This window comes from Felis catus, chromosome D2 (genome assembly GCF_018350175.1).
Source record: "Felis catus isolate Fca126 chromosome D2, F.catus_Fca126_mat1.0, whole genome shotgun sequence".
Lineage (NCBI taxonomy): Eukaryota > Metazoa > Chordata > Mammalia > Carnivora > Felidae > Felis > Felis catus.
Genome location: NC_058378.1, coordinates 8,191,736 through 8,214,619, shown reverse-complemented (window position 1 = coordinate 8,214,619; position 22,884 = coordinate 8,191,736). Strand labels below are relative to the sequence as shown.

The window sequence follows — 22,884 nt, the reverse complement described above, 5'->3', positions numbered from 1 at the left end:
TCCACACTCTGAAATGGCCCATTCGCCAATAGGAGGATGCACAGATCTTTCCGGAATAGCTCTATCATGTTATATAAAGTTCTGTTAGAACGGATGGTTTCCCAAAAGAGGAAGTACAAACCTTCCCTAGAAAAGGCAGTTGGGAGTAATCCAAAAATCAGAGTTCAGTCCGAATAGGTGGGAACCAGGCCCAAACACCAGAAACCGAGGACACAGAGAACAGAAGAGAGAACAGGGAATGAACACGAGTTGATGCTGATTTCGGAAGCATCCACCTGACAGAGGCAGGTGCCTGAAAAACCTTGCGATGGGCTCTGGGAGTCCTCCTCAGGGCTCTCGGGGCGATGTGCGTGCATCAGACCAGGAGTAGAGAGCACGTACCTGGGCCCAGTGCAGCATGGTCTGCACAGATGTTCCCGCAGAGCTCTGTGCCAAATAAACATCCAAGCGACTCTGCAAAGTGGAGATTATTTCTCACCGGGAGGCTAATCATATGACCACACCGCAAGTAAACTTGAATATTCTCTTTCTCTCTCTGGGGAATGAACATGGACCATGCCCTCTTTAAGAACTTTCTCCTCCCGTAGCTCTGTTCTGTCCTGTACAGTCTTCATAAAGCCCACAGAGGCCATCCCGCCGGTCAAAGACACGAACATGCCTTTTCTCTCCCGCCTCACCTCAGATGGCCCAAGAGTACAGGGCGGTTGAGGGTGTGAGAGCCCCAGTGACCTTCGTCACCCCGTGTTAAGTCCCAAAGGACATTCTGAGAGAGTTGTTCATCATGAGACATTGAGAAAAGATCTAAATGTTTCCTTTGCCTTCGGATTTTAAAAACATAGTGAGTATTCCACAGGGCTCTCTGAAAGTTTGTGGAACATAATCCATCCAGGATTGTAACCTCCACTGACATTTAGACTTTTTTTCTGGATTAAAAAAAAAAAAACTTGATATTTTTCATTGCCATTTTTTTTTTACATTTTAGTATACAAAACGGTTATTTTTCCACCAAAGTGAGCACAGAAGGAGCATGGAGCTTTAAAAAAAAAACACTACCCCTCATGAGCTAGCCAAACCTACTGAATCAATATCAAAATCTCCAGGGTTGAGTTCTGGACATGTGTATTCCTTCAAAGTTCCACAAACTCTACTCAGACATCCCAGGATATCCTCCACTAAAATAGACATCCTTGCAGAGATTCCATAGGCCGGCCCCCAACAGTTAAAAAAAAAAGGGGGGGGGCAATTTAACTGTATAAATGTACAACGAGGGCCCTCAGTGAATGTTCTAGAGGGTCACGTTAGGAAGTCTTCCTCTGGCAAACTCTGAGGCCATGTCGAGAAGATGCTTTTGACATTATCCCTCTTGTGTTTGCTTACAGCTCTTCGCCAGCTCTGCCTACATGATATGCTACCATCTAAGCGATAGGCACATGCAATCCCCTCGGTAAACGGAGAAAACAGAAAAGGAGTGTGAAAAGGCAGGGGTTAAGGCAGGCTTTGCATAAACGGCTATTTACAAATCTTGTCTGAAAGCAAGAAAAGTGTTTACTCAGTGCTCTCCAGTAACAGAGGGAGACTAGGCTCTGGGCGGAAATCTGTGAGATAGTCGGAGACCATTTTCAACTATGTCCTGCTTCTGGTTTCAAAGATACCTCCTCTCTGGCTGGGGAGTGAACAGTAGCTTTTCGTCTTCCACCTCCCCCCTAGTCAGCTCATGGTGACTAAAGAAGAAAAGGATTTCAGCTGGAGAGGACTCCCCAAGAAACCCAACTGATCCCTCTCAGTGTCCCTTCAATTGTGAATCTGTAGCTATCATTGGAAAGCCATCCCTTAATCCCAATGGATTAAAGAAGTCAGTGGTTCACAAAATGACTATTTCTGGATCACCTATGAAAGTGGGAAATTGGTTTAAAAATTACAGATGCTTGGGCATACTGAAATTCTACTTCAGCAGGTCTGAGATAGACAGACCTCAGGCACAGCGAGATAAATTTCAAAACCATAGTCTTCATGTCAGTGGAGGACTTTTCCAATGGCGGCGCTTTGGCCAACAGCAAGGGTTGGTGAGAATGTTCAGTGGCAAAGCCTTCTCAAATCCTCCTACTAAAGCAGGTGGAACCGCCTCCCGCCCCCCAGCTTCAGTTGGAAGCCATCAACATATAATTTCAAATCAGGAGACAAAAAGGAGACCTTGAGATGTGGCTTTCGCGCAATTCAGAGCACATTCTCCTCTCCTCTGTGCAACAAAATAATTGCTTTTCTGGATCCGACTACTTACACATACCATGTTTAAGTTTTTTGGGTCAAATCCGCTCAAAGTAAACAGGAAGTTGCTGCAGAGATGACGGAATAGCTTCCGGTTGCATACCTTGGTGGCAATGAATTGGTCAAAAAAGGTATGAGGGTAGAACATCTTGTCACCAAAAAACGCCTGCAAGATCAATTTAAGATGCCATCAGATTTCATGGATGTGGATGTCAAAAGTGGAAAGTGAGTGGTCATTCAGCCAAGGACTGGACAGAGGCGATATCTGCTCAGTGCTAGTCCTCAGTAAAATGGAAAGGCCTGGTAAATTTCGTTTTTGGTTCTCCCAACCCACCTTGGTGGTCTTCTCAACACATCTCATGATTCCCTTTCCCAAGGTCCTCTACTTGGGGTGTTTTTCAGAATGCCCTCTGAGAAATTAGCCACCGTAGGAAATTGATAAGGCTTTGGAGTCACAGATACCTTGGTTCGATTCTGGACTCTGTCTTTACACCTTAAGGAAGTATTTAATTTCTATTATCCTGAACTTTCTCAATGATAAAATAAAAAATTAACATGCTATGTTGTAAAGGACTGTTGTCAAGATAATAAGTCATGTTTAAAAGGTACCTACTGAATCTTCTAGAACCTAGTAAACATTCCCCAAACAATAGCTATTATTACAAGTAGTGAATGATATAGACTTAATGAGCCATTCCTTCCAGAATCTTTTAGTAAACGCTTCCAGAGGCAAAACTTAATCCCCCTAAAATGAATCTTTACTAGTGAAATTTCAGGCAATGTTGCCAGTGAGTTGAACTTACTTTTTGAACTTTAGAAATCCCTTCAAATTAGAACATACATTCATATCAAACTCCTGTGCATATAAGACGAATCTTACCTTTGCTTCACAAAAACTAGTTTTATAATCTTAGGATAATAAACTAGATATGAGGATGAAAAAGTATCTTTTAATTCTTTTGGAAACATCCATTTACAGTAAAAACAAAACAAAACAAAACAAAACAAACCTCGCTTATCTTTTTCCTGGAATCCTTTATTGACTGGTGATTACAACAATTACATTAGATTAGAACAATAATAACTAGCATTTATTTTTATTGTGTTAGTGCACAATAAGATCTCAGGCTATCTTTGGTAAACTCGATCTGGTGAATTCCTCCTGGGTAGAGTTGGTTGAATTCTGAATTTGAAAAGTGGTTATTTTATATGATCAAAGGTAATCTTAATTTAATGGAATATTTGATATCCCATGGAATATTAATGAATCTATGACACACCGTGACTTTATCTACCCCTTCCTATGGGAGAGGGGGAGGGAGGAAGGGAAAAAAAAAAGAGGCTATAATTGTTAAGCTAGTTCAAATCATATTTCTTTAGGTCGGGAAGGCAATAATTAACCATGGCAGACATTATCTAATTCATTCTGGCCTCTTATTCATTTTGTCTCAATCACTGGGACACTTGAACAATATATTAGATAATTTATTAATCCACTTATCAAATTGTAACTCTTCCTGTGTAACTGTCTACATGGTAATTAGTAGTAGCCACAGACACATAGAGAGAACTTTTTTTTGTTTTGTTTTTAAAGAATGGCTTCTTTAAAAAAAAAAAAAAGACTTTATTTTTAAGTAATATTTACACCCGGGGCACCCGGGTGGGCTCGGTCGGTTAAGCATCCGACTCTTGATTTTGCTCAGTCATGCTCTCGCATTTGTGAGTTCAAGCCCCGCATTGGGCTCTGTGCTGACAACGACTCTCTCTCCCTCTCTATCTGCCCCTTTCCTGCTTGCTCTCTATTTCTCAATCAAAATAAAGAAAAATAAACTTAAAACAAAGTAATATGTACACATGGGGCTCAAACTTAAACCCTGAGATCAAGAGTCACGCGTTCTACCGACTGAGCCAGCCAGGTGCCCCTGAACTTACCTCTGAAAAGAACGTTTTCATCTATTCTGTTCTCAAGTGCAATAATCTAAATGGAGTGGCTGGCACATGAATAAGTAGTGAAGGTAGGAAGCAGGGTCTGGTTTTCACCAGTGAACATTTTTCTTTTTCTTTTTAACATTAAAAAAAATTTTTATAGTGTATTTGTTTATCTGGAGAGAGACAGCAACAGTGCGGCCAGTGCAGAGCCCAATGGGGAGCTCAAACTCACAAAACCACGCGATCGCGACCCGAGCTGAAATTAAGAGTCCACTGCTTACCCGACTGAGCCACCCAGGCCTCCCCTAACATTTTTCGTTTTCAACGACCAATATCTTCATCATCCACCCTTGGCAGAAACTCCGTATGAAAAGGAAGTACCAGTTCAGAGAAGTGAGCAACCGTGGAAGCATGATGTGAAGAAAGAGGTTAGGGGCACCTGGGTGACTCAGTCGGCTAAGCGTCTGACTCTTGATTTCACCTCAAGTCATGACGTCCCGGTTTGTGAGATGGAGACCCAAGTCGGGCTGTGCGCAGACAGCGTGGAGCCTGCTTGGGATTCTCTCTCTCTCTGACCCTCCCCCATTCACTTGCACTCTCTCTCTCTCCCTCTCTGTGTCTCAAAATTAAATAAACATTCAAAAAGAAGAAGAAAGAGGTTCCATCTGCCATAAAAGGCCCTTGTTCTTTATTCTGACAGCCGGTGTTTCCAAATACTGGGTGAATTAGCATGGCAGTCGCTGACTTTACCTCTACACCCATGCATGAGTGACTCAGCAAAACGGTCATATATTTACCCAGGGACAAATAACTGCTCCTTCCCCCTAACTTAAAAAGAGAGGAGAGTAACGCAGGCCAGCCAGCCACATAGCGCCCATTTGTATAGCGTGGTAAACGTGGCTTGTAGAATGTAATTCCAAGTTCATTCTGGAGGGGGCGTGTGTGTCCCATAACAGCACAAGATTCTTCAATTTGCTCTCTCGGTAACTGGGTGAATTTAAAAAGGCACCACTTCTTTTGGGTACATGGCACCATGCCGGGTCACTTGACTTGCCAAGCCGACCATGGGCTGGATGCAGCTGTCCGTGGCTTGCTGAGCGGGGCACCCTAAGGATCCCGGACTGACTTCTTCAGGCTGGCATTGAAAAGGTGGGGGAAAGAACTACACAGAAGAAAGAGCACCCACCATCGATGACCTGGTCAGATCTGGGTTCAAGTTCTGGTTCTGTCACCCACTAGCTGGGTCATTCGGGACAGGCTGCGTAGCCTCTTTGAGCCTCACAGTTTTCTTTTAAGAAACGAAGACAATACTAACAATGCTCACTGTTTAAACAACATGTAAGGAGCAAAGGGTCAAAGCAAGCAAGATACAAGAACACGTAAATGCCCAGGGACGGACAAGGGGCGGGAGCGAAGGAGGGGATAAACAACTGACAAACAGGAAATCTGAAACGCCAAGTGCTGTGGCTTTGAATCCAAAATAAACTCAATGAATACTACTAGATAATATCTAGTGAATACCTGCTGTAGGCCTGGTACTATGCTTAAACATGTATCATCTCAGTGAATCTCCCAAACAACTTGACACATTTTTACCCATTTTTTTACTCATTCATCCATGCACGCGTGCATTCATTCATTCACTTTCAACTTTATTGAGGAATAACTGACGCCATAAGACACTAAATATCTTATAAACGAAAGTTTGTACACTTTGACCTACATTTCCCCATTTCTCCTTCCTCCAGCCCCTCGTAGCCACCGTTCTATTCCCCTTTTCTAGGATATTGGCTTTTTAATATCAGATTCTACATATAAGTGATTCAGTGCAGTATTTGTTTTTCTCTGTCTGGCTTATTTCATTTGGTGTTATGCCCCCCAGTTTCACCCATGTTGCAAATGGCTGTATTTCCTTCCTTTCTTTTGGCTCTTTAATACTCTTTAAAATTTTCCCATTTTCATTTGTTGAGAAATCTCTACACTGTTTTCCATAAGGGTTATACTAATTTACGTTTCCACCAGCAGTGTATAAGGGCTCCCTTTTCTCAACATCCTTGCCAACATTTGTTATTTCTTGTCTTTTTGATAATAGCCATTCTAGAGGCTATTGGGTGACTGGGTGGCTCAGTTGGTTAAGTGCCTTACTCGATTTCAGCTCAGGTCATTATCTCAGGCTTCATGAGTTCAAGACCCGCATCTGGCTCTTGGTTGGTAGCTTGGAGCCTGCTTGGAATTCTGTTTCCCTGTCTCTCTGCCCCTCCCCCGCTCATGATCTCTCTCTCTCTCTCTCTCTCTCTCTCTCTCTCTCTCTCCCTCTCTCAAAAATAAATAAACATTAAAAAAGATAATAGCCATTCTAACAGGTAGGAGGTAATACTCCATTGTGGTTTTGATTTGCATTCCCTGATGGTGAGTGATGTTGAACATCTTTCCACGTACCTATTGGCCATTTGCATGCCTTCTTTGGGAAAATGCCCTTTTTAAAACTGGATTACTTGCTTTTCTGCTATTGAATTGTATGAGCTTTTTATATATTTTGGTTATTAATCCCTTATCAGATACATGGTTTGCAAATATCTTCTCCTATTCTGTAGGTGGCATTTTCAACATATTGAAATGTTCCCTTTGCTGTGCAGAAGCTTTTTAGTTAGTCCCATTTGTTTATTTTTGCCTTTATTGCCTGTTCTTTTGCTGTCTTATCCAGAAAATCATTGGCCAAGACCAAGGTCAAGGAGCGTTTTCCCTATGTTGTCTTCTAGGAGCTTTATGATTTCAAGTCTTAAATGTAAGTTTTTAATCCATTTCAAGTTAATTTTTGTGAGTGGTATAACATAAGGGTTCGGCCTCATTCTTTTGCACGTGGCTATCCAGTTATCCAAACACCATGAACTGAAGAGACCATCTTTCCCCCACTGTGTCCACAGCACCCTTGTCAAAATTTAGTTGACAATAGGAGTGGGTTTCCTTCTGGATCCCTAACACACTGCTCTATGTACCTGTTTTTATGCTAGTACAATACTGTTTTTATTACTATAGCTTTGCAATATAGTTTGAACTCAGGAAGTGTGATGCCTTCACTTAAGTTCTACTTTCATAAGATTGGTTGGGCTATTTGGGGTCTTTGTATTTCCACACAAATTTTAGGATAGGGTTTTTTTTTTTTTTTCTATTTCTGTGAAAAATACCATTGGAATTTTGATAGGGACTGCACCGAATCTACAATTCACTTTGGGCTGTATGGACATATTAATGGTATTAATCCTTCCAATTTGTGAACATAGGCTATCTTTTCATTTATCTGTGTCTTTCTGGGTTGTATCAATATAGAATTGAATTACCATGGGCTAATTTAATTATTTCTCACAAACCCAAATCTCTGGCTTCCATAAAGATTATCTTACTTTTATCTGCTTTCACTGAAATCACTGAACACAAGGATCGCTCTTAGCCATGGGAGAAGCCCATATCAATATGGAAGAGAAAAACACACTAAGCCACATGGACCAGTTCACTTCAGCTGAATAACTGATCAGATTAGTTAGCCGTCAGCCAGCACAGAGAATCTGGACTTCAGGATATTGTCCAGATTTTGAGGACTTGACAGACTGAGAATCACTAAAAGCTGGACTTTCAGTGATGGGGGGAAGGTATGGTCTGTGCAAATCACGACAGCAACAAGTAGCTGATATTTATTAAAAGCTTAGAACGTGCAAGTCCTGGTTCTAAGGGATTCACACATCTGACCTCAATCCTTAAAGCAGCCCTATGCGTGGGAACTATTATGATCCCCCCATTACAGATGAAGAAAATGATTCCCCAAACATTTCAGTGTTGGCCAAATTTACCCAGCTAGCTAGGATCCAACCCCATGCCCTCTGGCTCCGTGTGGTGATTTTAACTACTACTCCATACTTCTCCTGAAAAACCAAGGGCTGCCAGAGAGAAATTTAACCTACTAGATTAAACAAATCAATTAATCGAATCAACATTTGCTTTATCTGTGATTGAGGAATGACACGGACAGAAGCCTGTAGATGTGGATTTAGACAATAGCGTAGAATGGCATCGGAGGGAGCTCTCTGAACCCTGTTGGTAAAATTACACCACGGTACGTCTCTATCGATAGCTTATATCTGTTATCGTCTCAGAAGTTTATAAAATGCCATTTTGTCTAAGGTTCTCTTCCCTTGACATCAGCGAAAACGGAGCTCGTTTTAGTTACTACAGATTTAAACTGGGAGGAGCCACATACCTTGACTACTTTTCTGGAAAGAGTTGTTAATTTTTTCATAGGACTTTGGGTGTATTTCACCGTGATGACTGGAGCCAATGCGAAAAATATCTTAATCCTTTTAGCCAGCTCTGGATTTGTAGAGAATGCTATGAAAGCTGGAAGGGAAGAAGACACTAGTTTGTAGGTTTCGAACAATTCTTCATTCATCGCAAATGATAGCAAAAGTAGTCCTATTAAAAAGAACAACAACAGGAACTGAAAACAACAACAACAACAACAACAACTTAGAGTAAGTACCATCTGTAGGAAGAATTCTCTAAACTTCTCAAGGATGGAATTGACTAATTCAAAATACAGTGACTTTCCTGTCCCTGGAGAATTTAAGCCTACTGGTAGAGAGTGTTGCAGAAAGGGTTCAAACACCCACTGTGGGGCATACCTAGGTAAACGCCGAGGGCCATTCTCCTTTGGCCACTCTCCTTAATACTGGACAACATTGGGCTATGATTGTGGCTTCCCATTCAGTAGATGCGTGGAGATTTGAGCACGTTACCTCCCCACGCAAGTCTCCGCTTTCCCAATCTGCAAATGTGGAAAACAGGCTCCTTCGCAGATGAATCTTTTGAAGGTTAAGTTACGTATGCATAAAACTGTTAAATTACGTATGCATAAAAATTACGTATGCAAAAAACGTATGCATATTATTTGGCATTCTCACCATTAGAAAGGATTTCCAAATTCAGCCGTTTGTAATACACGGATGATAGCGATCTCAAATGTTTGTAGGTCGCATGAGAGGTGTGGGGAAGATGCATCGCCTAGTACGGGCGTGGAAAGACCTACTTTACGCCAGAAACCTGATTAGGATCCAGATACAGAAAAGAGCCTGGTGGAAATGGTGTTGGTATTGTTGAGGCGTCTAGCTAATGGGGATCAGGGAAGGGAGCGAGGTGCCTCGTGGCATTGCCCACACGGCCTCAGTGCCTCTCAGAACTGCAAAAAACACTGACGGTGACATTTCGTCCCCACGATCTGTAATTCTCTGCTTTCTTTTTGGTGTCCTCGTTAGACTGCAAGCTCTTTAAGGGAAAGATGCGTATGATTTTTGTCTCTGCCTCCCCAGCATCTAAACCGGTGTGACAAATGTGTGTGGTATACACAAATGAATAATTCTCTCTCCCTCGGGCTTAGCTATCAATCTCCAACAATCTCCAAATTCAATGGGGGGGGGGGGGGGGCGGCAGCCTGTGTGTGTGTGTGTGTGTGTGTGTATCCCTGTTGTCATCCTTGTTTTAGTTACTTCAGAAACCAGCCAGAGGGTTTCCCAGGTCGAGTCCACAAGCTAGAGACACTGCGCAGAGGGAGGTAGCCCCAACCCCTTCCGTGAACACAGAAGGTCCTCTGACACTCTCAGGTCACCCCTGCCCAAACACACCGATGGTGGTGCCTTGGGAGTGGCCCACGTAGTAGAGTCGCTCTTGTCCCGTTTTCTCTGCAATAAAATTGATTGTGGCTGGAAGGTCGTAGTTAGCCATCTCATCCAAACTGCCAAAGAGAAAGAACAACAAAATTGGAGAAAAAGCACCTCATTGTCAGCCCTACAGTGTTCGAACACCTTTCCTGCAGCCACAGATACTTGGCGCTTGTCGATTTAAGACTGGAGTCGGTATATAGCATTAGGCATCTCTGCAACTTCTGAGGATGTCACCTTGATTGCAAGAGTAACAGGGTTAAGAAACCAGAGTCAGAAAAATCTGCTTTGCAGAGGCCCACAGAGGATCTTCCTGTAAGGCTGGTCATGTTTCACCTCACTCTACGGCAGATTTACCAAACTCCCTTGAAAAGAACAATTCCTGGAATGCCTACGTTGTAAACAGAATAAAGCAAGTAGCCTGGACAGACTGCCTCGGAATTTCCGGGGAAGAGGCCTGGTGATCTGCACGTTTTCACAGGGCCTCTTTTCCTGTGCAGAGTTGGGAAAACGCTCCCCTAGGGCATATCCTCACGCTGTCTGTCATCACCCGTGACACAACAGCACTGGGGTGTGGAGTCAGGAAATGCCATGTGGCTTCTAAGAATGAAACCAAGGAACAAATGACTTCAGGGACCTTCAAGGCAGGCTTCTTAGCTCCTGTGTCAGCACGGGGCTTCCTGCTGTAATGAAGCAGTCGTGCCCCAGGGGCACTGCTCCTCAGTCATTCTGTGGTCAGGCTTTCTCTTTCTTTCCCCGGGACCTGGATCCAGGGACGGCTTCAGCCCCGCCAGCCTATGGTTTGTTCACCACGGAGTGAGTCAACATTTAAAATACCATCCGCTCAAACTCACTCTAGGCTCCCTCTTGGCTTATCAGGGATGCCTGGCTCCCAGAATTTTCGCCCAGAATCTTGTTTCTGGTCCCATTTCTCGATTGGTTTCCTTTTTCCTCTTTAGTAAGCACACCTTGTAACCTTCCTTTGGGGTCCACACTGACAAAGTGAGAGTCCTGGAGGTAACCTTTCTAAAGATGACCTTTGCGTTTTGATTTTTTTTTTTTTTTGCATATATACCTTGCACACACACGCCCTCCAGGCACCAACACATGGGCTTTTTATTTCTTTTACTTATTAAAATTTTTTTTAATTTTTAAATTTTAAAGCTGGCTTTAAATTGAAGCTGGCTCCAGGCTCTGAGCTGTCAGCACAGAGCCCAACGCGGAGCTTGAACTCACGAGACATGAGATCATGACCTGAACGGAAGTCAGATGCTTAAATGACTGAGCTACCCAGGCGCCCCAACAAGTGGGATTTTTAAAACAAATATCAGTGCAATGAATAAGGACATTTCTTCAGAGCCTGGGTAGAGGAAGATACGTTTGTTTCTTTCTTGAGTATTCCACTGGGTGTATTTGCACAGTAAGGGAAAAATCAAAGGGTGTTGGTCCATATAAATGAACAAAGCAGGGGCACCTGGGTAGCTAGCTTGGTTGAGCCTCTGACTCTTGGTTTCAGCTCAGGTCATGATCTTGTGGTTTGTGAGATCAAGCCCCACATCGGGCTCTGCGCTGACAGCACGGAGCCTGCTTGGGATTCTCTCTCTCCCTCTCTCTCTCTGCCCCTCCCCTGCTTGTGCTCTCTCTCTCTCTGTCTCTCTCAAAATAAATACACATTAAAAAAATAGATAAATGAACAAAGTACACACTTCATCAGTACGTATCTCTTTACCTGAAGGCCCAGAATTCTCGTGATTTGGGTGAAAACTTCAAGTGTTTTCTGGACCAGGTGTTTCCCCGGCTGTTCCCCAGCCACACGTCATAACCGGTGTCTGCCAGAAGGAAAGCCAAGCTGTTGTTCGGAAGGTTGCAAATCCAGTTACTGGCAGACGCAATTAACCCGTGTTGCAAATACACGACAGGCTTTGGAGCTGCAAGACACGGGCGACAAGAATTTCATGTCTGAACCCTCTGAGCATCTATCGGAAAATTCTGTTCCTGACCTCCTCTGATATAGGACAGAGGGTAAGGGATGCAATGTGGCACGGGGTAAACCTGGGTTCTAGTCTTTTATGAACTACTTACTTGGGCAAGTTATTTATCCTCTCGTGTCTTGTTTTCCTCCTTGTAAAATTTTGATTTAAATAACATATTGTGTCGTTCCATAGGTGCTGGAGTCAGGCTGTTCTTGCTTAGAATCTATTCCTCCCAGCACTAACCCCTTTGTGCCTCAGTTAACTGATCTGTATAATGGGCAACAGTAACAAATGCTATCTCATAGTAGAGTCAGAGGAATTAAATTAGGATAAAAACACATAAAAGACTGTCCAACACAATAAATCATTTCCCCTATTATTATTATTTCTACGAATAACATTTTATTTCTCAAGGAGTCTCTGATTAGAAAACTAAATGTTTCTCAAAATAATAACAGAAACAATAAACACGCCAATTTTGAATATTGACGAGTGCCAGGCACTAGGCTCGATTTTACACACAACCGCATCGTTTCATTTACATCGTCGGGAAGCAAAATGCAGAGATGTTCAGTGAAATGTTATGTGACGTAAAGTTGTTAACTTGACATAAAATTCCTGCTCACAGTGTAGAATTGGAGCAGCTTGACTGAGGAGAAAAGAAAAGGAGGAGGTAGGGAGGTGGTGTTGAGACACAGAGAGTAGAGAGAGAAGGGACTGCCATGTCCCCGGCTTTTACAAATGGTTTGTGGTCCTGTGCTGGTACCCACGACCCCCTGAGCTCACTGTGGGGCTAGCCCAGCTTCCCGAGATCGGACAGGCTACACTGGGAGATACTCTGGAAGAGGCTCTGGCCACCACGACCCAAGGAACCGAAGTCTATGTCCATTCAATCGAACTTTCCAGGGAATGGAAAGAAGAGGTGTTACTAATTCTCTTAAATCATTGCCAAAGAGCAGTCAGAGGCCATAGGCCCTCTCTGATCTGAGCCCCCACAGCTTCTCATCGTACAGAAAGCGGTCCAGCTCACGCGTCTTGGCAGCTACCTTGCCTGGCAGAACGGAAATCGAGTTTGGGCAGACAGCGTTCTCACGAGTGTTTACAAAGGTCATGGAGTTTTCTGGGGGCTGGCGGTTGGTTCTATAAAGTCAACAACATCTCCCTCTGGTTTTGAAAATCTAGATTTTCTCTTCACATGATTAAGGATTGTGATACCGGGAGGTTTTGTTATACAACACCCCCAAAGTATCGAAGGAGGTAAGAAATGAGAGAAGAAAGCAAATAGTGGCTTTGCCAAGTGACTTCCTCTTTCCTCTACAGGGATCCATCTTGATTGTAGGGAACTAGAAATGGGTGTTTAATTAAGTTTAAGTATAGTACGAATAGGGTCAGACTTGCTTTAAAAATTTTTTAATATTGGGGTGCCTGGGTGGCTCAGTCGGTTAAGCGTCCGACTTCGGCTCAGGTCACGATCTCGCGGTCCGCGAGTTCGAGCCCCGCGTCGGGCTCTGGGCTGATGGCTCAGAGCCTGGAGCCTGCTTCCGATTCTGTGTTCCCCTCTCTCTCTGCCCCTCCCCCGTTCATGCTGTGTCTCTCTCTGTCTCAAAAAAAAAAAATAAAAAAATTTTTTTTTAATATTTATTTTTGAGAGAGAGAGACACAGAGCAGCAGGGGAGGGGCAGAGAGAGAAAAGGAGACACAGAATCGGAAGCAGGTTCCAGGCTCTGAGCTGTCAGCCCAGAGCCCGACGCCGGGCGTGAACCCACAGACCGTGAGATCATGACCTGAGTTGAAGTCAGATGCTTAACTGACTCAGCCACCCAGGAGCCCCGGGTCAGATTTACTTCGAAAATGAAGTCTCAATGCCTTAGGAAGAGAACTAATTACAAGTGAAGTAAGTTGAAAAGCTATCATAGTAGCTGAAGCAAAAGATGATGATCACGTCCGAGCTGAGAGGAGTTTTTGGAGGAGAGAGAAATTTAGACGCAAAATTGATAGATCTTGGTGATTGGCTGGATATAGGAAACAAGGGAGAAAAAAGTGTCAAGGTGACTCTTAGGGTTCTTAAGCCTGAAGAGAGGGAATCTCTAGAATACCCTGTGTGTGTGTGTGTGTGTGTGTGTGTGTGTGTGTGTGTGTGTTTTGGAAGGAAGACAAAATGGTGGAGAAAAAAAAAAAGACTACATAAACAGTGTACAATTGACTTTTGAACACCATAGGTTTGAACCTTGTTGGGTCCCCTTATATGTGGATGTTTTTTTGAGAAATACAGTACAATATTAGAAATGTATTTTCTATTCCCTAAGATTTTTCTAACAACATTTTCCTTTCTCTACCCTACTTCATTATAATAATACAATATATAATATGTATAACGTACAAAATATATGTTAATTGACTGTCTATGTTCTTGATAAGGCTTCCGGTCAACATTAGATTATTAGTAGTGAAGTTTTGGGGGAGTCAAAAGTTATATGTGAGCTTTCAGCTGCTTGGAATGGGGGTAATAGTGTCCCTCACCCCCCTGTTGTTTTAGCCAACTGTATATCTAACTGCTTTCAAAAGTCCCAAGGATTATACAAGTGAAATGGAGTCTAGCGGTGGAGGTGATGAGTTTCTTCTGGAACAGGCCAGACTATTTCAGAACAAAGGCTACCCTGGTACTGTGAGGAGACCTAGGAATCTCTGCCTTAGGCATGATTCCTTCCAAAACAAAATAAATCCTACTTTTTCTTGGACATCCTCTTCCATGGGGAATCCTGTAAATTCCGAGGACATAACCATCCTTGGTCACAACGTCATACTCTTCACAAGGATAACCCCAGTAGGAAATAATCTGGCTCTGAAAAGAGGAGAGGAAAATAGACACATTCGTGATGTCATGTCTTGATAAACTGCAATGTGGTACTTTAAGTTATACAACTACTGTTCCATGACGTCCTGGGACAGAATGCAGCAGAAAAATCAGGATAACTTGAGGAGGGTTTTAGGAAGAGGTTGCAGACAGAAGCATGGGAAGGCGAGGTAGGGTGACCGTACATCCTGGTTTGCCTGGCTTGGTATTATGAACGCACCCAGGGTTCACTCTCAAAATGTTTGCAAACGAACTATATGGTCATCTGATGAGGGAAACCATGGGGGATTGTGTGGTACCCTGTGGCTAGTTACGAGTGAGTTGTTCCCAACCACCCATGAAGGGAGGTGGGAGAAAGTGGTCACCAGGCCCAGAGTGAGACAGAGAGAAAAGGGCACATGGGGAGGAAGTATGGCCTTTGGCAGAAGGGCACAGCCCGCTTAGGGTGACCTCATGGAGGAATCCAGGGCAATAAATCATCTGATCTCACCCTCCTTCCGCCTTCTGATCTCCTGCTAAGATCTCAGTCGGCTGAACTGAACTGAAAACCAAAGTCAAGGGAACTTGTTGCCTCAGTTCTTACAGGTCAGCTTCTTGGGCAGAGAGAAAGGTGTGAAGAAGACAGAGCGGACCCAGATACAAGAAACGTCCCACAGAGATACACACGCAGGAGGGGAAGTACCGTTTACTGGTCATCTTCCGCACAGAGCAGTTTATGTCCCCTGCTTTTTGAATCCTTACAACAGGTCTTTGAGATGGGATTATACCCATTTTGCAGCTGAAAAAAGTGTCAGCAAGAGGAGCAATCTACCTGAAACTGTACTCTAGGAAGCTAACGACAAAAGGAAAGTCTGAGTAAGTTGAACTCCAAAGCTCACGCCTTTACCACAGGATTCTGCATTTGCCCATGCAACGTGCACCAGAGGTGTGCATATATTATGGGACGATTTAAAACAGTGGTTATGAGCCTAGATTCCAGAGACAAACTGTACGGCATCGAATTCCCGCTCTTTCTCTTGTTAGCCAGGCAACTTTGGGCAAGTTATTTAACCTTTTTGTCCCTCGTTTCCCTCAACTGTGAAATGAAAATAATACTAGTGTTTTTTCACAGATTTGTTCTGAGGGTTACACATAAAATATCCAGAACAATGCCTGGCACGACATAAGTGCTCTATAGATGTTTATAACTCCTGTTATCTTTATAGAATAATTAAGAACCAAAAAGCACCCGGGCCAGGAAGGACGAGAATGTGTGCGAATATGACAGGAAGAGGGAAATTTCGATACGAGGACATATAGCCGTGGACTGTGAGTTCAGCCATGTAGGAGGTTAGGGGCACCTGCTGGATAGTGTGGAGAGAGGAACACACAGGAGACAATAATTAGAAACTTTGACAATTTCAGTCTTCTTAAAGTTCTACCACAAACTTGGCACTGGTGAAGACATCAGTGGTGCATAAGGTATACAAGCTGTGGAGCATCCCATTGGAATGAAGCCCTAATGGTGACATTGTCAGTCATTTGCCTCTTTTTCTTTTTCTCTCTTCCTTCCCTCCTTCCCTCCTTCCTCCCTTCTTTCCTTCCTTCCTTCCTTCCTTCCTTCCTTCCTTCCTTCCTTCCTTCCTTCTTTCCTACCTCCCTCCCTCCCTGTCTTCATTCCTTCCTTTATTCCCTCCTTCCCTCACTTCCTTCCTTCCTTTCTTCCCTCCCTCCCTCTCTTCCTTCCTTCCTTCTTTCCTCTCTTCCTCCCTCCCTCTCTTCCTTCCTTCCCTCCTTCCTTCTTTCCTTTCTTTCCCTCCTTCCCCTTTTTCTTTCTTTCTTTCTTTCTTTCTTTCTTTCTTTCTTTCTTTCTTTCTTTCTTTCTTTCTTATATTCTTTGACTAGCACACTATTCCATTCCACTTTTGATATAAATTTAATATAAATTTCTGATATAAATACATTTTGATATAAAGGTCATCAGTATGAACTCTTGAGACTGCTCTTCAGGAAACCACCATCAGATGGTAGCTGAAGCCACCAGGAAAGGGAATATTACTGGCCCAACTTGGCTTGGGTCTTTCAAAGCTTAGATTAGCAACTTTCAGCCACTGGCTAACCACACCAGGGAAAGGGGAGGAAGCACAGATTTAGTCGATGTAGAACTGGTTGTAGACGAGCACATCGATTATATCTAAATTATTGTATATAAAATTATGATAAATTAATACTTCTTTATCTTAATTTTTTTTTTCTTAATGAATGACTTACAATATTCATAGTAGCCTCAGGATTTGTGATGCCTCCTTTCTTGTGATAACCATGTATGGGTCCAAGAAGAAGCATCCAGTAGGCTGCTGCTAAAAGCTGCCACATTGTGGGGGGTCTTCCTGGGAAAGAAAATATTAACATATGTGTCATCAAACAGAATTCTGAAAGTGAACTTTGCTAGAATCCTTCTATAATACTACTGCGGGAGAGCATGGGAACATGCTTCTAGGTTACGCTTTACCAGGCAATAAACTTAATATTCAAGACTCATTCCATGAAAAATCAGAAAGTATAAATTTTTACTAAGAAAGAAGGAAGGAAAGAAGGAAAAAAAGAAAGGAAGGAAGTCAACTTCAAGTAAGTCTCCAATAGGCAGCTGAACAAAAGAAGGGAATGTAGAATTTGCAGAAAGAGAAATATAATGGCCAATATATTAATAAAGCACACTTAATATCTCTAGTTACCAGATAACGTAATTCCTTTTCTTCTGATCAGGGGAGTGAGTGCTGGCATAAGCTTTATGGAGAGAAATTTATTAGCATGTCTTGCAAATTTAAAAATATTCATCGGGGCGCCTGAGTGGCTCGGTCGGTTAGGCATCCGACTTCGGCTCAGGTCCTGATCTCACGGTCTGTGAGTTCGAGCCCCGCGTCGGGCTCTGTGCTGACAGCTCAAAGCCTGGAGCCTGTTTCGGATTCTGTGTCTCCCTCTCTCTCTGCCCCTCCCCTGTTCATGCTCTGTCTCTCTCTGTCTCGGAAATAAATAAACGTTAAAAAAAAATTTAAAAATATTCATGCCTTATTGCTTCTTGGCCTTTTGGCTAAGATCTGTTCTTTTCAGTGTAATATCTGATGCATCTTTTATCTGAGGACAATATATTAAATAGATTTTTGGAACTAGAAGAGGGAATAGGAGCTTGCTCCGTTCCCTCCATGCATCAACCTGGTATTGCGGTAAGTCCAGGAACGGTGCACCCCCTAGGGGGAACAAAAAGAAAATTCGTATCTTTCGCTCAGTAATTCTATCTCCAGCAGTCTAGCCAAAGGAAAAACAATATATGAGTAATAACAAAAATATATATTATAAAATCATTCCTGATTATATATCTTAATATAGTGAAATTTACCACATAAGAGATCGATAAAATAAATTATGGGTGAGAAAGAATGGAATTGTTCAGCCACCAAGTATGGTTATAAGTGGTATGTGAAATTTCTATTATATAATATTGAGAGAAAAGCGATGTGAATTGTGCATATATTTTGAAGCCCAGTGATAAAACAAATTATAAAGAGGAAAATAAAAGAAAGAAAAAGAGAAACGCCTCATGATTGACCCCAAGACCTGACCTTTACTGCCCACCTGCATGTACCTGTCTATATTTGTCCACACTTTCCTAAAGTTCTTTTTTAAGAACTTACTTTTAAGCTTATATCTTAACTCAGGAAAAACCCATGATGGGCACAGCATCCCATGATGGAAACAGAAACGACCCCTCAAGCAATAATGACTGCCGGAGGGAGAGCCGTGGTGGCCCAGACCACCCAGACCAGTTTGAACTCAACCCCTGACTCACACCTGCACAGAGGACCATGCTGTGACCAGCTGTTAACCTCTACCTCATTATAATACTAAAATCTCCACCCAAGGAGGGGCAGAAGACTCATTTACATAACATACAACCTGTGTATAAGCATGTTTCCTTAAGGTGCAGGTACGACCTTATGCCTACCTCCATATTGGGTGACGAGGCTCCTCTCTCTAAATATTCATCCTAACCCTATGTGAAAGGAGCCCATCCCATTGGGGATTCCTGGCTTTGGAAGTTATTCCCCGTGATCTCCTTATTTGCTGCCCGTAAAGTTTATTTTGTGCGACCACATAGACCAGTCTCTACCTATGACTCACCAAGGAGTGAAGTCATGTGAGTTCAGTTACATAAGCACCAAATTTTAATTACGGTTATATTTAGATGGTGACTGTTTGGGTGATCACTTTCTCATTTCCTAGGACTTTCCATGCTTTGTAATTTTTTAATTTTATTTTTATTTTTTGAGAGAGCGAGAGAGCACATGCACGCACACATCTGTGCGTGAGCAGGGGAGGGGCAGAGAGGGAGGAAGAGAGAGCATCTCAAGCAGGCTCCCCGCTCAGCTGGAGCCCAACACGGGGCTCAATCTCACGACCCTAAGATCATGACCTGAGCTGAAATCAAGAATTGGATGCTCAGTCAACTGAGCCATCCAGGCTGGATGGAAATTCTGGAAACGATGGGGGAGAAAGATGATTATATTCCTCATTTGGCTTTGAAACCACCTAAGTTTATTTTTTTAACTAAAAAAAAATTTTTTTTTAATTTGAGAGAGAGAGAGAGAGAGCACATGAGCAGAGGAGAGGGGCAGAGGGAGAGAAAGAGAATCTTAAGCAGGCTCCACACTCAGCACAGAGCCTGACATGGGGCCGGATCCCACGACAAGGAGATCATCGCCTGAGCTGAAATCAAGACTCTGACGCTTAACTGACTGATCCACCCAGCTGCCCTGAAACCACTTAAGTTTAAAAGCAACAAAATGAAGACAGATGGTAAGTCGCAGCCGGTAGGAAATGGAAGCATTTTTCAGAAGATGCCTTCAGTATTGTCATAGAAAATTCCATAAATCTCTCTCTTGGATTCATCAAGATCATAATCTCTGTTGAGTACATGTATGAATATAATTAATGTATAGTATAATTAATACGATTAATGTAGTAAATACGTACTTTTATATCAACATAGCACATTTGTATGTAACTAATATTGATTAATAAAACTTAACTCTGGTTGATCACAATGGTAGCGTTAACACCACCAACAGTAACAATGATCACTAGCGCAACTATTGAGAGCCGATTATGTGCCAAGTTAGGTGTCAGACATACATGATCTCATTTCATTCTCAAAAGTATCCCAAGGGATAAGAAATATCATCTCCATTTTATTTCAAATGAAATTGCGTCTCAGAGAGGTCAAGTCATGTGCCTGAGCTCAGAGTGACGGCGGCAGAATCTGACTCTTGTTGCCAGACCGTGAAGGAAATTTGCCGACCATTTTGTGCCCTTGACCAACTGGTGGATGCGGAAAAGGTTTACAGGGCCCTCTGGCTACTAACTGTCTGATTAGTATAGGCATCATGATTACCATTAAAAAAATCCTGCCCCAAACCCCACAGTGATAACTCTTAGAATCCACCCCAGCCAAAGTGAATGAGACTCTGGGGGGGTGTCCAGGGATCTGCATTTTCAGATTCCGAGTGATTCATATGTCTTCCAGCGAGTGCGAAACGGCTAGGTGGCTGGGTGCCTTGCGAGCAGAAATGTTTTCCTTCTCATTTCTGTCTCTCCGGAGCTAGCACGGAGGGTCTCACAAACCGTGAGATTACAGCATGGAGGTTCTTATGAAGGCTTGTCAAATAAATAAATGGGTGAAAGACTGAATGAGTGCACGACTTAATCTTAAAGATGACCCCATGCTGACTCACTATTTCGTCCGCCAGCGAGCCCTCTTGCTCAGGTGTAGACACAACAGGGAGAACCAGAAACGGAGCTCCACACATGCTCTAACTAGAACCCGTTGTACTTACTCTTTATCGCACTTCCCTGAGGCATTGACCAAGACGTTTTGCAAGAACATTCCAACCAGCAGACCAGAAAAGCCCTGATGGCAATAACGAAAGGCCTAGAAGACCACCCCCACAGGTGCCCTTCCCTGCCTGTGGCTATGCCCCCCCATCCAAGACGGAGCACCCTCCCTCCTCTCCTGCACGTACCCCTCTCCCTGTCCCCAAACTCTCCCATGAAACCCTAGGTGTCCTTGCCACAGAGAGGTGGGTTGTTAAGACAGGAGCCTGTCACCTCCCCCAGCTGCCGCCTCTCCCCCCCCCCCCCCCCCCCATTAATCCTTTTTTCTCTTCCAAACCCTTGTCTGGCTTCTCTTAAGCCGAGTTTATCTGAGTTTGTTGGGCAACAGTGCTGGCAGGCCAGCCCAGAACGCTGTTCTCTATTCGTCGGGACCCCTGCCCCCCCCCTCCCCCCCCCCCCCCCCCCCCCCCCCCGCCCAGGGAAGCTAGCCTTCGGAGCTCCAGGGCTTACCTGCTTGTTCCCTGAGTCCGCTGCTGTGATCATGGATCAGTAACAATTCCTACCCGCCCCCACCCCCCATCCCTTCATGGGTCCTCTCTGGCAGGTAGGCTTTGAGAGTTGATTACACCCTTAACTCAGGATTTATCTTATGGGAAATCATTAGGGAGTTTTTTGTCTTCAACGGTCTTTTGTCTCAAAGCATTTACAATTTGGATGCCCCGGTTTCTGCAGAGTGGTTGGCATTTGAGGCCTCCGAGTTACAATCCTTGCAAGTGAATCTGATGGCCACGCTGGAGAGCCCAGGTGGGGTGGGGGGGGTAGGGGGAGCGGGGGAGGGGGCCTGTGCAGAGGAGGAGCGCTAGGTGGCTTCGCCGGGGTGCAGCTGGTAGAAAAAGCTGGAGTCTTCCCAAGGGATGGCGCAAGAATGTACAGGTCACGACAGGCTGTGCTTTGCAGCCGTGACATAGAGCCCCTTTGGCCGCTTTGTTTCATTCCTCTGTGCAATGGGTCTGGATTTGGAAGGGCGACGTGTCCCGACAAGAGGAGCCTGCGTGTTCCATCCTGTGGCAGGTTCTAACCCAACAGCCTTTCTTCAGGCACCCCTCCCCAGGCCTCTGCTTACCTGGCCTTTCCAGGGGTGCCCTGCTCGGCCCTATCTGGGCCTCGTAGTATTAGCTATCACTGTCGGGTGAGTCTGCCCGACTTAGACACCTCTCCTTCGCGACACTCCAAGAGTCCTCGTATTTCTCTGACGTGTTTCCATGACAGCATCTCACGTTGACATCCTCCTGATTCACAGCGGTGCCCAGAGATGTTAGGACTAAGAGCGCAGACACGATAAGTGCCAGGGGTGCTCAGTCCTTAAAGGTGAGATCCTGGGGCCTCAAGTCGCCAGACTTGGTCAACACAGGTTATGCGTATTTTAGATTTATTTATATAGAGAGATTATATATTAGACATATATATATAATCTATCTATTTATCTATAATCTATATATATAATCTATCTATATATAATCTATCTATATATAATCTATCCATATATATAATCTATCTATATATATTCTATCTATATATATAATCTATCTATCTATATAATCTATCCATATATATAATCTATCTATATATAATCTATCTATATATATAATCTATCTGTATATGTAATCTATATATATATATAATCTATATATATACAATCTATCTATAATGTATATACATATATATTATCTACATATATATAATCTATATATATAAACTATCTATATATAATCTATATATAATCTATCTATATATAATCTATCTATATAATCTATATATAATCTCTATATAATCTCTGTATATAATCTCTATATATATAATCTCTCTCTCTATATATAATCTATCTATATGTATATAATCTATCCATATGTATAATCTATCTATATAATCTATCTATATATATAATCTATCTATAATCTATCTATATATATAATCTATCTATAATCTATCTTTAACCTATATATATACAATCTATATACATATATATTATCTATATAATCTATCTATATATATAATCTATATATATATAATCTATCTATATATAATCTATCTATAATCTATATACATATATATTATCTACATATATATAATCTATCTATATATGTAATCTATATATATATATAATCTCTCTATATATAATCTATCCATATTTATAATCTATCTATATAATCTATCTATATATACAATCTATCTATAATCTATATATATACAATCTATATACACATATATTATCTATATATATAATCTATCT

The 22,884-nt window shown here is 42.7% G+C and overlaps 1 protein-coding gene and 1 pseudogene across 4 annotated transcripts in view; one reads left to right on the top strand and one right to left on the bottom strand.

The window, feature by feature from the left end:
* Positions 1-22,884, bottom strand: part of LIPK (lipase family member K) — a 50,580-nt gene that overhangs the window by 7,805 nt on the left and 19,891 nt on the right. For 3 of the 4 annotated variants that reach the window (XM_019814251.2, XM_019814247.2, XM_003993866.3), the window contains 7 exons: positions 16,977-17,095; positions 14,600-14,714; positions 11,629-11,827; positions 9,864-9,973; positions 8,447-8,583; positions 2,285-2,431; positions 382-453 (listed from right to left, as the gene is read on the bottom strand). In XM_019814251.2, the coding sequence (XP_019669810.2) occupies positions 382-453; positions 2,285-2,431; positions 8,447-8,583; positions 9,864-9,973; positions 11,629-11,827; positions 14,600-14,714; positions 16,977-17,081 (885 nt within the window). In that variant the 5' untranslated portion in view covers positions 17,082-17,095. The remainder of the gene's footprint in view (positions 1-381; positions 454-2,284; positions 2,432-8,446; positions 8,584-9,863; positions 9,974-11,628; positions 11,828-14,599; positions 14,715-16,976; positions 17,096-22,884) is intronic. The other variant, XM_019814250.2, reaches the window with a different exon arrangement.
* Positions 17,777-17,955, top strand: LOC111557211 (annotated as a pseudogene).